The sequence below is a fragment of the Siniperca chuatsi genome, linkage group LG13, assembly GCF_020085105.1.
Source record: "Siniperca chuatsi isolate FFG_IHB_CAS linkage group LG13, ASM2008510v1, whole genome shotgun sequence".
NCBI classification, from domain to species: Eukaryota; Metazoa; Chordata; class Actinopteri; order Centrarchiformes; family Sinipercidae; genus Siniperca; species Siniperca chuatsi.
Genome location: NC_058054.1, coordinates 13,590,133 through 13,605,059, shown reverse-complemented (window position 1 = coordinate 13,605,059; position 14,927 = coordinate 13,590,133). Strand labels below are relative to the sequence as shown.

Genomic DNA, 14,927 nt, shown 5'->3' with positions numbered 1-14,927 from the left:
TTTTATACACCAATATTGTCTTTATTACAAAATATTCAATAACCCAACTTTACACTGTACAAGATACAACATAGTTTACAGCTTTTGGCTATTTACAAAAAGTATGATCTGCATATCAAAGTGAATATATCTAAAAAGGCAGGTTGCAATCACTGTAAGCTTATTGAATAAGGCAAACACTTGAAACATGATGTATTTACACTGTTGCAGATCAAGTGAAAGTTCTATGCTGATAAAGATATAGGCTATAAAGATATCTGGAGCGCCTCACATTTCTGAGACTGCATTTGAGAGTCGTGCTAAAGCTTATATTTTTTGAGGAAAACTCAAAATGAAGCTTACATATGTGAAAATGTATGCCTGAAAGACGACAGGAGCCAGACACTGCACCAAAGCTTCTGTGGTCTTGAGAAAATGGGTCAATGTACACGGAGCATTTGAAAGGTTTCGGCTAAAGGACTATAGGTCGTGCATTTGTAGAAGTTGTGTGCTTATTGTATGTGCTTAAGTAATGTATGTGCTCTCCTCTGTGTGGATGAATGCCTTTCTGGATGCCTACATTTATGTTTGCACCATAGGGGTGTATTGGTCCTCTATGTGGTGTTGATCGTATTTGTGACTGGTCCAAATTTGGCATTAATTAGTTTCCATAGCAGCACACATCTAATGCAGTAGAATGGCTCTTTACAAGGTGTACACACCTTCCTCTGTTCCTTTCATTGACCATTACTGCCTCTGTCTGCGTGTAGACTTAACACAAGCCATATTACATTAACGATTGTGAATCAGGGCAATGTAAGAACATCAGGTATTATTTTGTCTCTCCAGGGTTCAAAAAAGACACTTTTTAAGTCTGACGACATCTGAAAGAATCCCATATGCCAAATATGTTCAGCCTACTGCAACATTTTATCCTTCTCTCTTGTATGGTGAGGCAATATACTGTAAGCAGTAAAACTAAAGATCTACAGAAAGCTCAATACTTTGGTTTTCTTTCAACAGGAGTACCGTTACTATGGCTGTCAACTCTTAAAAAGTCATGCACTATTAACTGTAAATATGTCTCAAAAAAAGCCTATTTCATCCAGTGAGCTCGGAGTATAAAAAAGTATTTTGTGCTGTTTCGTTATAATTCAGAATTAACCACACATGCATACACACACTCACAAGTACACACATGCATGCTTACATACACCAAAAAAGAAACACCACCATTTTACACTGTAAATAATGCAATGTATCCTTGGCATAATCAGAAAGACAGTGCAAAAGCAATAGCATGATCAGTCTTTTTCTGGATATCAATGCACATATCCCTTGTACATGGAATACGTACTACATATAAAACAAATAAGCACATTATACCTGGATCTGAGGGAACCCAGGAACACCACAAATCTAATCATCTGGTATAGAGATGTTAAAAGAGGATTTGAGATTCCGGGTATCATTCTTCTTCACTCCACATTTGTCTTCCAAGAGTGGCAAGCAGTTAAAAATCCTTAAAAGTATGTATGATTGTCCGTATCACCATGTCATTTCTTGGGATGTTCATATCCTGAATGAGCATATTCTGGGTTGTGCCAGTAGCTCAGAATTTATAGTAAATACCTGGTCAGCCCTGTCTTCTCTAGGCCTCCAACAAGGGTTTTCTTTCCTTTTTTCATTGAAGTTTAAGTTTTTAGTGTGGTCTTTCTTCCTACACTGCTACGTCTGCAACAGCTGCCACAGTCTCAATCTCAATGTGTGTCACCTCTACGTCCTCCTCCTCGTCCACCTCACCCACCGCGGGCACGCAAGGTGATGGCAGGCATGCTGCTTGGCTGTTGCTGCTATTGGCAGTGTTCATCTGCATGCTGCTGCCCATGCTGGCAAAAGCAGTCAGGCTGGCGGCGGAGGAGACGCTGCCCAGATTGGTCGGGACACTCGTCTTGCCACAGGAGTGGATCCGACGCGCCAGGCTGGCGGAACGCACCACTGAAGAAGTGGTTACAGTGCCCACGCCCTGAACCTTCCCTTCCAGGAAGTAGGTCAGCATCTCACCTTTACCCTTGACACTGACTTTGCCACGGCAAACCAGGTCATAGTTGGTATTCAGCAGGCGATAGACCTCTTCGGTCACCTGTATTATAAGAACAAGGACACATACATATGTATGTATTCACATAAATTACTATAGAAATTACTTTTCCCTCTTGGGGTTCGACAAAGTTCAATCTAATATCAAAATAAAACAGATAATGTGTGTGTTTATATATTATTATTTACTTGTCTGTAGTAAAATTGTCTTACTGATTTTCTATGGACATCTCCTGTGCCTAAAACTATTTAATGTCCCAATTTTATTATTGAATTTTGAAATATTAACATTAAATGTTGTACATATAGACACCATGCTTCAGAATGAAAACCCTGGTTTATTGCATCAAAACAGATGAACAAACCTGAGGTCCTGTATCATATTCCAGCTGCCCACCTGTATTATAAAACAATAAATAATACAGTAAATGGGAAATTTGGCTGCAGTGCCTCTGCTGATGCCAAAGCAAAGAGGAGATATTGACTTTGACTTGGTGTGAGCAATGCTCAACTAACTGAAACTTCTGAGAGGCCTTCCCGGAAGCCACATTAAAATGAAAAAAAAAACCAAAAACCTTGGTCTTTATTTTTACATTAAATTATGCAACATTTTATGCTTGAAAAAGAACTTTCAATTTCAGGCCTTTTATTGCATTTTATGTCAATATTGACTCCTTAGCTGATCCTATCTCCTGATGTTGGTCTCCTGAGACATGTAGCATGCACTGTTTTTTGTTAGTTGTTTTATAATGATATATGAATTTTACCTTTACAACTGTAGTTTTGATGTTTTTGACGTTTTCCCTATAAGCATAATGTGTCCCTTATAATAAAATTACTATATAAATTACTTTTAGATAAATATTGTAATTCAAGGTGTGTTGGATACCTGTATCTTTCCCGGCACTCCAGTGCTGTCCATCCTGCTTGCCACATTGACTGTGTTCCCCCAGATGTCATACTGAGGTCGCCGTGCCCCAATAACCCCTGCAACCACTGGACCTACATTAATACCTGCCCAAACACAAGGAATTGTTAAACAAATACAAAACAATACCGAACTCATAGTAATTTACTTTGTGTTAACAGTTTAATACAAGGGTAGACGTACCCACTCTCAAGACAAACTCATTGTATGACTGATAGTTGATTTCATCTAAAACGTCAAACATCTCAATGGCGTAGTCTGCTATTGTGCTCAGATGGTCGTAAACAGATTTTTTAGCCTAAAGAGGGGAAGAACACCAAGCAATTAGTATCTATCCATAAAATGATCCTCTTCATTATACTATACTACATCCATTTATACATGTGCAAACAGAAACACACACACAGAAACACAAAATGACATGCCACCTTGGTACCAACGGTGGGGACGAGGCCCACAGCTGCCATGTATGTACTGCCAATGGTTTTGATTTTCTCTATGTCTTTGTAGCACTCCTTATCCATGAGCTGCAAAACATACATTCAAATAAACACACAAAGCAACGATGCAACACAATTCAAATCCCCCAGAGGTCTACGTTCAAAGTCAAGAAAATAATCACCATCCCACCTCATCAAAGTCAGCAATGATCTCATTCAGTAGTCTCAGGCACTCCACTCCCATGTTGTTGCCATCCAGCTCGATGTAGAAATCATTGAAGTTTGGGATTGAGGCAAACAGGACACCAACTTGTGCGTAGGACTGATAGTATAGATCCTAATGGAAAAAAGTACAGTATAAAAGTATAGAATACATTCTTGGATGTCTTCTGATGTTCTCCATTTTTAGTTTTCTGTCTGTTTATCTACCTGTTTGTCTGTCTGTCTGTCTGCCTGTCTATTAGCGAGGCTCACCATGTTCCTAGGGTTTGACATTAGGAAGTGTTGAGCCACGTGTGCGGGCAGAAGATTGAAGAGAATCCTCCTGTTGTCCAGCTTGACTTTCTCCATGCCATCTCTTTCCTCTTCCGCCTGACAGGAAATGTAGCACAGACAAAATAAATCCATGAGGACTGTAGCTTGTCCCACATTTTCACCACATGGGGTCAGCAAAAAACCTTACGAGCCTTACAACATGGACTGTATGTTGAATGGACTGGGGTACATTACATGACTAATACTGCTAGTTAAATGATTAAATTGTTTAAAATCAGCTTTTGCTTCAACAATCCCACTTTGCACAATAGTCTTTTTTTACACTCCTGGTGCCAAATGAAACCAAGCTAAAACAAGCTTCTTACCCTTGTTTTTGCCAAAGAACATACAGCTGGCAGCCTATAAATACAAATCCTTCATACATAACTCAATAGTTTACATATATCAAAGCTGAAATGGCAGCATTTCTATAGTACACTTCTATTAAACTTATGTTATGATAATGAGATATTACTTTCACATGCACGGACACACTGATATACACACTTGCTGACCTGCACAGCCCATAGGAAGTCCAAGCGTAGTTTGAGGTCAAGTTGCCTGGAGTGGAGGGCCAGGGCACTGACAAAGAGCAACAGAGACAGGATGGGCTCATAGCCCCGGATGTGGAAGGACCCCCCACTGTGGAAGAGACCAACACACAAGTCAGCACTGGACTGGACCACACAGAAAACTAGACATGAGGGTTGAATGGACCCCCCACAGTGTCGAGAGCATCATGAATAAAGTTTTACTAAAGAAATAATGAAAACAAAGCATTAAAGAAAACGTATGAATGAAAGCGCTTAAATGTGCTTGAAATTTTGGACCATACAATATTATATTATTTACTGGCGCATGACTGCATCTAAACAAAATGAGTTTTTCAAAACAGATCTTTATCTTAATAACCTTAACAAATTCAACGTAATCACTTTTCAGGGGCACATTTATGATCAGAGCTCCAATAAAATTGGCCAGGCCCCTTGGTACTGGATTGAAACAGCTGACGCGCTCCCATCATCCAGCCCACATTGTCCTTTCAAGCCAGATCAAACAAACACAAAAACCGTTGCTTGACATTCACAGCCAATCTTTGACTCTGATACTTGAATGACGCACAATCATAACTGGATCAGGGGGCTCTCACTGTAAGCTCTGCTAGGATGTGTGTGTTGTTGTCATGTAACTTCAGGAAATGACAGAAATGAAATGTGCAAACAAGCTGAAGTGTTTTGCATGATTGTGTGTGTCCTGTGTTTGTGGTCATGTTGTGCCGTGAACCCTACCCTGCAGTCTTGCGAAAGCCACTGAGCTCCAACACAGTGACATACAGCACCCCTAGAAGGAGCATTAGCGCCATCTTTGGCAGCCAGGAGACCCGCAGGAAAAGTGCCATGGTGAGTGTGCCCACCACACAGGACAGAAAGGCGTAGCGAGCACCGTCACAAGGAAGCTCTGCCATGGTGTGGTTGGCCCCGCTGTTCACATCAATGATGACGATGGAGCTGTTGGTGCTGGCACTACCCCAAAACCAGGGCATACAGCCCACCTGACAGAGGCAAACAGGAAGACACATGTGCGTAAGATGATAGAATTTTAAAGCATAGAATAAGCATAGAAGTGTAGCCTACTCTCACAGTCTGCCCTGTCTGCACTTTTCCCATAATTATCAGCCAGTTGAACAGCATTGCATATCACATAATATAAGCTGTTTTAATATATGATCGCAAATTAATTAGGGGATGGACTATGGTTCAAACTTTGTATGTTTTCAGAACATTGTTGTAAATGACAAATGTTAACATGATGACTACACCTGTGGGTATTTATGATATATATATATTCTAACTATATATATATATATATTTTATTTTGCTTTTTGTTATTCTAATTTACTGTACCATTATCTAAAGCACAACTGATACAATATTTATAAAACTGTAAACAGTAAAGCATCTCACTGGTGCAGTCTAGCATTCATGCATTCCATTTTAAACCAATTACAGCTCAAAACATGGAAACATTTTTCTTACTGGTTGGCCAGTGAGGTGGGTAATTTTTTGGTGGATGACATTTTTACTTTTGCCTTTCCCACTTACCACACAGGCCTGGGCCACAGCGTAGATTAAGAGCACTATGAGAATACAGAGAGCAGTGCGAATCTGAATGGTCAGGCACCCTGGAAAACACTGAGAGAACAAAAACAGAGAAAAGTTAGATGAAGGAGACAGACAGTATTAGGAACATTAAATAATATTATAAATAAATAAATACATTTTATATTATACATATATAATACTGTAGGTGTTAATATATGGTAAGATTACAATAGGACTAAGTGTGTTAGCTGTAAGAAGAGTAGAAGGAAAAAAGGCTTGAAATAACAGTCTGCACAGATAAATGCCGTGCAGACTGAGATTGGGGTAGCATGAGGTGAGTAAGGTGAGTAAAGAACCGAAAGAGAGGGACATGAACCTATAAAAGCCACAAAGTGTAAAAAACTTTCAAACTGATGTGGTCAGGAGCTTTGAGGACAACCATCAACCTCAACAAAAAGCTGAAATGAATAGACTAGCCATCTGAGTTTAAATATAGCATAGAGGCTTAGAAAGTAATCTTGAAGCCAATGAATATTGAATCGTTATTACAAGGCTTTATAAATTGCATTTACATGTTTCTCTTTAGTCAGCAAAAAAAGAAGAATCATAGCAGAAAATTTAAGAAAGTTTAACTTGTCAGCTCTGTTAGGCACCAGATCAGAGAGGAATATCAGTAGTAAAAGTTGATGCGTGAATGAGATGGGTTAAGAAAGCAGTTGTATTTACCTGTATTCTAGTGATATGCAGGTACATGATACAAGCTACTAGGAAACAGATGCAGAAGACGAGAAGGACTAGTACCACTGTGCCCCTGAGTGGAAAAAAAAGGAGAGAAAAAGATGGCGGGGTTAGTTAAAAAGACAAAGACCTGAGTAACTAAAAGAATCAATTAAAGAGATAAATGGAGAGAGAATAAAGGAATAGAGATAAGAAGGGGCAACAACAGAATCTGCTGTACATACTGTGGTATGATGAGAAGATAGACAAGGCCAAACAAGGCAGCTAGGATCAGAGAGAGGACCACTGCGCTGGTGAAGTACTCATCAGGAACCTGGTGGTACTATGTAATGCCACAGACCAGATATGAGTAACAATATATCACATGACAACATTCATTCAGAGGCTTCATCCACAACATGTACAGGTACAGTATGTGTCTGCAGTGTCCGAAGTCCCTCACCCTCTGCTCGCGGTCAGAGCACTTGTACATGAGTGTGAGGAAGTTGAGGTCTGCCGTGTCTGACTCGGTCTGGCGGGCCTCGATCAGCCGACCGATGTAGCGGTTGACCCGGGTTCTGGGGCTGCTCTGGATAAGATTAGCTTGGTTTGTGTTGGAACGATTCCTCAGCTTCTGCGGAGCTGTCCGCATGGCCCTCCGCTGGTGGGATAAAAAAGAAATCTTCACTGAAATGTAGAACTTGAAAAACGATAGTGTAATAAATAGGCTGCAATGCAGCGCCCTGTATTCTCTGCACTAGCCTACTGGAATATTATCATATTAGGAACACGGGTGAATAAGAGTCAACAATAAACACAGCCAGCTGATTATACTTTCAAATTAGGACATTGCCTTCACACTTAACTTCATTACTGAATGCACCCCGCTGTGTCTTCGGCAGCTTTGTGAGCAGCTTTGCAAAACATTGGGCATTGGAGCAAAGCCAGAGACTTAACATGGCAGAGTGGATGCTTGTGTGTGTGTGTTTGTACATGTAAGTGAGCATGCTGGATGAATTGTGTAGCTCAGTGGCACAGTAGGGGAGCAAAGGGTGAGGATAACCAGAGTGTTCATGAGTTCATTACATGAATGTGTACAGCTCACTGACTTCCTTGATTTCCACTCATTCTTCCTTTTCTTCCTCCCCTCTTTCTCTCCATGCTTCTGTCTATTTTTCCTTACTTCCTGTTTTCTCTCCATGCTTCTGTATATTCTTCTTACATCCTTCTTTCCTTCCTTTTCCATCTATTCTTACTTTGTTCCTTCCCTGTTTCCATCTATTCTTCCTTACTTCTGTCTTTCCTTCCCACACGTCTGTATATTCTTCCTTACTTCTTTCTTTCCATTCTTGCTTCAATATATTCTTCCTTACTTCCGCCTTTCCTACCCTGTTTCCGTGCTGCATATATTCTTCCTTCTTTCCTTCCTTGCCTGGTTCTGTATATTCTTCCTTACTCCCTTCTTTCCTTTCCTGATTCTGTCTATTCTACCTTTCTTCCTGCTTTTCTTCCCTGCTTCCATCTATTAATCCTTACTCCCTTATTCACGTCCTTGTTTCATCTTTACTCCCTTCCTTCCTTCCTTCCTTCCTTCCTTCCTTCCTTCCTTCCTTCCCTGTTTCTGTTTATTCTTCCCTCCTTCCATCTAGTCTTTCTTCTTTCTTTCTCTCCCCATTTCCATCCCTTATATCTCTGTGTGCCCTCCACGCTACCATTTTGTGTTATTTATGAGGCAGCAACACAGTGACCTGCAGATGCCGACTTCTCCTTATGTTTCATATTGTGCTAAACGTAGCACAGGACACAGCATGCAGCCACGTCTGCTGCACCAAAAATCCTATTCATTCATCCCATGTCCCTCACATCACTCCCCTTCGTGCCTTGAATGCATATGTCATCGCATCACACAATCCAAGCGTGTGTGGTCTGAATGTGAAATTACCATTCAGTATAAGGTGCATAACATGACTTAACCTGTCACCACTTTTCCCCTTTCCATTTGTCTGTTTTACACTAATCTACCTTCTGTCTGTGATGTAAGAATGTTGTCATTACTGACAATGCAGATTTAAGAGGATACACTATCATGTAGTGTGAGGTAAAGATCTACTGGATGAAGCCACTGAGGGCAACGTCATTAAGCAGGAATATTTTTTTTTATTAAATATTTAAAAATCTAGCAAACAACTCATGACATATATGTCACACCCTTTTGTTGTAAAACTATACAAAATTGGGCGTGCTACACAAATCTACACTACTATACTTGTGAGGACATTGTTTTGACATAAATTGAGCATAGCGTTCAGGCAGGCCACAATGTCAAGCTCAGCTCACAATCCCATCCACATCAGCTGCCAGCAGCTGATCTCAAGCCAGCCCACATCAGCTGATGGCTCAGCTGATTCCCTTCTATGTATTCAATTGGCAAATCTCATACAAGGCGCCTTATTTAAGCTGCTTTAGCCTGCCTACCCTCGCTGCTTCATCTGCAAGCCGCTTTGCAACCCGCCTCCACCCCAGCTCCTCCTTTCATGCCGTGCCTCACTAATCAATGTCATTTCTGTTGTCATTTATGCCTGCTCTGTTCTGTACCCTGGGGGATGGTCTTGCTGCTGGTTTTCCTGCCTTAGGCTTTCCATGTATGCACATGGAAGGGCAGGGAGGTTTGCTCTCCCTGCCATATGGCTTTCCATAAGGTTCCAGAACAGAGCCATACCGCCAAATCTAACTTACTGCAGATCAAATAAAAGTTTTCTTTGACTAAAGTGGTATTGACTGAAATGAATTCCCTGGATGCTTGTCCTGACCTTAGCCATAACTACTAAATACCTTACCAATCCTTATCTTAGCCTTAACCCTAAAACAAATCATTAACCTTATAGGGACTATTTTGTGGGGAAGTGAGTGTCCACATATGATGATGTAATCAGTTGTTTGTCCTCACAAGAAGAATAAAGGAGAAAAAAATTCATAGCACACACATGCACATACACACACACACACACACACACACACACACACAGACACACCTGAAAATCTGGATTAAAACAGCTGGTGCAAGAATTGTACAGCTGCCAGGCCACAGGATTTTTTTTCAGGCACACAAGGTCAAGTAAGCTCTTTGACATTTGGCCAGATTGCCAGTGTCACTGACAGTATGCGGGGAGAATGGTATGTTGGTCTCTGGCAGGAGCAACATGCTGAGGTCATTATATCTGACAGGATCATCACTTACCATCACTCCCTATTTTCTTACAGTAAAGTATACATACTGTGAAAGCCATATATTTATTTACTAACTAAGATGTACAGTTGCAAGAACAAGTTTGTGAAGCCTTTTGAATTACCTGGAATCCTGGATTATTTTCTTCTAAATGGTGGTTTGCTAATTCGGCTAATTCATAGTGTGATGACATTTTGGTGTGGGTGAATGTCTCCTGCTCGATAAAAACATCTCACTCTCAGAGAGTCTATGATTCAGAGTAGGGCTGCAACTAACGATTATTTTCATTATTGATTAATCTGCCAATTATTTTCTTGATTAATCATTTGATCTATACAATGTTATAAAATAGTGACCAGCACAATTTCCTAAAGCCCAAAGTGACCCCTCGAAACTGCTTGTTTTGTCCAACAGTCCAAAACTCCAAAACATGCAGTTAACTATAACATAAGACAAAGAAAAAGTGCAAATTCTCACATTTGAGAGGGTGGAACCAATGACTGTTTGGGATGTTTCTAAAAAAGATTACTTAAACGATTAATTGATTATCAAAACAGGTAAGGATTTATTTTCTGTCAGACTATCAATTAATTGTTTCAGCTCAGAGTCTACAACAGAGATCTGTACGAGGGAAACATGCCCAGAGAAGTTATTAGATGACTTCTTGAGCATCATCAAACAGCTCTATTGGACTTTAGGACTGGATGTGTTGCAAATATCACTGCTAGAGTGCAATGTACAATGTTCAATGAGGTGACAAAGAACATTTGTGTAACAGCTATGGATACGGGAGCATCTCTTGCACATCTACTGTATGTCCAAGAGTTAAAAAAGCCACTAAACCATGAAGGAATCCACAAACACACATTGTTGCTCCTCTAATGTTTGTTAGTTTTCACCAATAATGTCCATATAACTTATACTGTAATACTTTAACAATACCACGAATAAAGATAAAGATTCGGGTTGTGGTTTAAATAAAGAGATCAGGCCACATTAAAGGGCATTTAGAATTTTAGGTAATTCAAACAAGCGTTTACGAAAAAATTTTCACTATTGTAGAAACGTTTAGACATTCAGACTGTATATCTTTTTGTCTCTATGTAAATCACAGCACGAACAAACACAGAAACGTCAACACAGACACTGAGAGTTTATACCTTATCACCGTCCTCGCAGTTCATGACATTGGAGAAGGGAATCTCAGCCTTGAACATCTTCCTGCAGTGCATAAGCTGCACTAGTAAGTAGCACACAGTTTTGAACTTCATCTTTTTGGCGGGCTTTATATCCGAAAGAATCAATCCTGGGAATATCTGTCACCAGATAAGAAATGGGAACAAGGATTTAGTCATGATACCCCACACAGTGCTATATATTATGTAAGGGTCTATAAGGGTCTATCATGCACAGGACAGTATGCACGTGCACACATGCTCATGCACACACACGCATGCAATCATTATTGTCAGGCTCAGGAATTTAACTAGAAAGTGGTTAAAATAAGGTAGGTCAATCCCTTAGGTGATTTTAATTGTTTTAGGACTTTGCTTCCCCAATTCTCTTTCATAAAGCTATTTTAGAAAGAGTGATAAAGGTTAAGCATATGTTAAAAAGTTTGACAAAGTGCCATTTGTAGTAAGAAATATATATTTTGTTCGATACACAAAGTTGGAAGTGTGTTCCTAAGCAGGAGTAATTAAAGGTACAATAGCAGAGTGAGTAGCAGCCTATCCAACACAGCTTAGTCAGGGCATATCTTTCTCTGAGCCATGTCTTTGATGAAGTCTAACCATCAGCTATATTAAGAGGATTAGCAAAGTCTCTCGCATATCAAAGAAAAATACACGCAACTGGGATGTTACAGGTTCACATAAGGACCCATGTAACCTATATACAGGCCTTATCTTGCATGACAAGAAACCTGCTGCAAGAAATAATGAGGAAAGGAGAGGTAGGAGGGAGGAGAGTAGAGGAGAAGAGAAGTAGGAAAGAGGAGTGGTAAAAGGGAGGAGAGGAGAAGAGAGGAGAGGAGAGGAGAGGAGAGGAGAGGAGAGGAGAGGAGAGGAGAGGAGAGGAGAGGAGGCCTGATGGAGAAACACAGAGACAAGACTGAAATTCCCTCTCCAGCTGCTTGTGGCACATCTGTTGGAGATGTGCGTGTTAATGTGTATGCACTGACACACACACGTATCTCTGTAAGTTTGTCGGACTGTGCGGATTTGAGATGATAGATGCCACTGGCTGTTTTCCTATTCTTTATAGCCCCAGTCCAATCCATTACAGGCTGGAAATGAGATCAGCTCAACAACAAATGTGTGAGAGCTCCATCATATGATGCTGGATGCTTTAGTCAACACTTTTCTATTTCTATTTGAAGGATGGTTTTATTATAGATCAAGAAGAAAACGACTGGTCAAGATAAGCCTGCTTTCATCAGCCTAGCCTACTCTGACTTACCACGTACAGTCTTTCAGGTTAATTTGGATTAGCATATGACCTGCAGAAGCTTTACTAATGTGTACAGTACACTGTCTAGGTAATAAAAGACCAATGTCTTATAGGAACTGTAATCTGAAGATGCAATTAATGCTGTCATCTTAATCATTCTCCTCTGCTGAAAGCAGGACTATACATTCCTCAGCACAGAATTACAATACGATACCTTCCGTCGGTGAGATGGCACTATAAAGAAGGTTTCAATTTCATGTTTTTGTAGGAAGGCGTTCCTTTCATGTCCGTTTCCAGGCTCCACCTCATAATCTCCATTTAGGCACTCCAGCGTAGATCTGGTAATGTGGACTTTCCTGTGGAACACAGGGAGAGATAGGACAGGACTTCACACAACTAGTCTCATAGCCACAACAGTTCTGAGCATGTCATCTGTCCAAGAGTGTTACAGGAGACTGTCAAAATAAGGTCTAAATTTTGCAAAAATGAGAAGATGACAAGAGTAACTACTCTTCAATTAATCTAATTTAAAATCCCACAAAAAAGGTAATTTTGATTCTTGATAAAAAAAATTACAGGGGATTATAAGAAACAGTCACTCCTCACTGTACAATAAGATTTCAAGAGTAATTTTTAGATCACATAATCAGTCAATATATTTTTCCAGAGTACCACAATAGAACAGACAAAGAACACTGCTGTTGATAGCTGTTGAGGCTAGTATTCATGTAAAATGTCCTTTACTGACCCAGGTAGTCCTCCAGCCTCCATCACATTAGCTAGGGTCACATCATTGGACCACACATCATATTGCCATTTCCTGAGGCCCAGCACACCACACAACACCCGACCTGTATGCAAGCCCACGCGCATGTTTAGGTTGACTTCTGTGGCCTCTGCTACTGACCTGCAGGGGCAGAACACATGGAGTGTTGGAGTGAGGTCGTAAGATCAAATCTATATCTATATCGACTGTATATATTTAGAGCATAAAAAATCAGCACAGAAGATGACATTAACAATGCATTACAATGTGTCTTACTTACTCACATGAACACTGTGCAGTTATTAAATAAGACTTACACATATACTAATAATAAATATGTCTGTCAAACTAGACTCACAGACATGAGAAAACCGTGTGAGAGAATGTTCTTGTCTAAGGTTAGTTTTTCCTATTTATGGATATTGATATTATATACCTCCATTACTGCTGTGCAGTATCTTAATAATCTCAATAAGCTACACTTAACTCGAAAGTACTTGCACCACTACTTATTACTTATATTATTACATTGTATTATTATACTGTATTATCATCATCAACCGGTAAACCCACTTGGTACCTCACACTTATTTTATCTTATACTTATACCCACCTGGTACTTAATTTATTTTCTGACCTGTTTTAAAGTGTATTGTATTATATTTTTTTGCTAGTACTTTCTCCTGTGTGCACTGACGTAAAGGCGAGCTGCTGTAACAAATAGTTTCCCTTCGGGGATCAATAAAGTATTTCTGATTCTGATAAAGTGAAATTTATACATCATATTGAAAGATTCTCGAGCAGCCGGCGATCCAACCTTGTATGTTTTACAGGTGATCCATCACAGGTAAGACCACTACTCTTATCATTGTATGTTTATGCACCAATCTTAAAGAAAATCATCAGTTGTACAACACTGTTGCTATAACTTCAGAATATTTACTATTAAAAGCAATCTTTATGTATAATGATTGAGGTCAGATACAGGTGGCACAGAGAATAATATAAAATCTGCAACAAGCATTCTTTGTAAATAGATATGGCAATCTGTCAAGAAGTGGACAGGGAACAAACACTGTTCAAAAATGCTCTACTTTGCTCTAACATACCAAAATACACTAAAGAACAAAAAAGACTGCAAAGTTCAGCATTTCTATTTAATCAGTGTTGAGGAGAAAAGTCGAATCTTAATTAACAGGCTTCTTGTCAAGTCATGAAAGTATCTGATTTAATCTTCTACTGCATCTCAATCTCTCACTGTCTTTTGGTCCTTTTTTCCCCACTTCCAAACTTTGCAGCGTAGGCAGGGAAAACAAGCCCTTTCAAGCTCAATAAAATATCTTACTTTCTTTCTCCATTAAAGATTTTTCTTGCAGCTAACGATAGCTCTGCTTGCAAAAATGTTCAGTGTTAGAATTCACTCACAGCACACATGGCTAACCAGGCTGCAGTTTGCCCTACTTGAAGGAAATCTCTCAACATGAATTCAGTTAAACTGTGCATTTGGAATAAAGTAAAGCTTAAAGGGAAGATTTCTTTAGTTTCTACGACACCTATTTAAAAAGCATATTCTACTAATTTGATGGACAGATAACGATTATTTCATCCATTTACACTGATAAAATACTTACTTTATAATTACACTATTATAAAGTAGTGTAAAGTCATACATGTAATACTGCTA

General features: G+C 39.7%; 1 protein-coding gene across 2 annotated transcripts in view; it reads right to left on the bottom strand.

The window, feature by feature from the left end:
- The window catches only part of LOC122887421 (adenylate cyclase type 1-like), a 37,200-nt gene continuing 22,273 nt past the window's right edge, over positions 1 to 14,927 (bottom strand). The window contains exons 6-20 of one of the 2 annotated variants that reach the window (XM_044220625.1): positions 13,226 to 13,384; positions 12,692 to 12,833; positions 11,187 to 11,342; positions 7,264 to 7,461; positions 7,046 to 7,143; positions 6,810 to 6,894; positions 6,084 to 6,173; positions 5,271 to 5,533; positions 4,497 to 4,623; positions 3,877 to 4,038; positions 3,638 to 3,784; positions 3,436 to 3,534; positions 3,191 to 3,305; positions 2,969 to 3,093; positions 1 to 2,122 (exon numbers count right to left, since the gene is read on the bottom strand). In XM_044220625.1, coding sequence (XP_044076560.1) covers positions 1,700 to 2,122; positions 2,969 to 3,093; positions 3,191 to 3,305; positions 3,436 to 3,534; positions 3,638 to 3,784; positions 3,877 to 4,038; positions 4,497 to 4,623; positions 5,271 to 5,533; positions 6,084 to 6,173; positions 6,810 to 6,894; positions 7,046 to 7,143; positions 7,264 to 7,461; positions 11,187 to 11,342; positions 12,692 to 12,833; positions 13,226 to 13,384 — 2,389 coding nt within the window. In that variant the 3' untranslated portion in view covers positions 1 to 1,699. The remainder of the gene's footprint in view (positions 2,123 to 2,968; positions 3,094 to 3,190; positions 3,306 to 3,435; positions 3,535 to 3,637; positions 3,785 to 3,876; positions 4,039 to 4,496; positions 4,624 to 5,270; positions 5,534 to 6,083; positions 6,174 to 6,809; positions 6,895 to 7,045; positions 7,144 to 7,263; positions 7,462 to 11,186; positions 11,343 to 12,691; positions 12,834 to 13,225; positions 13,385 to 14,927) is intronic. The other variant, XM_044220626.1, reaches the window with a different exon arrangement.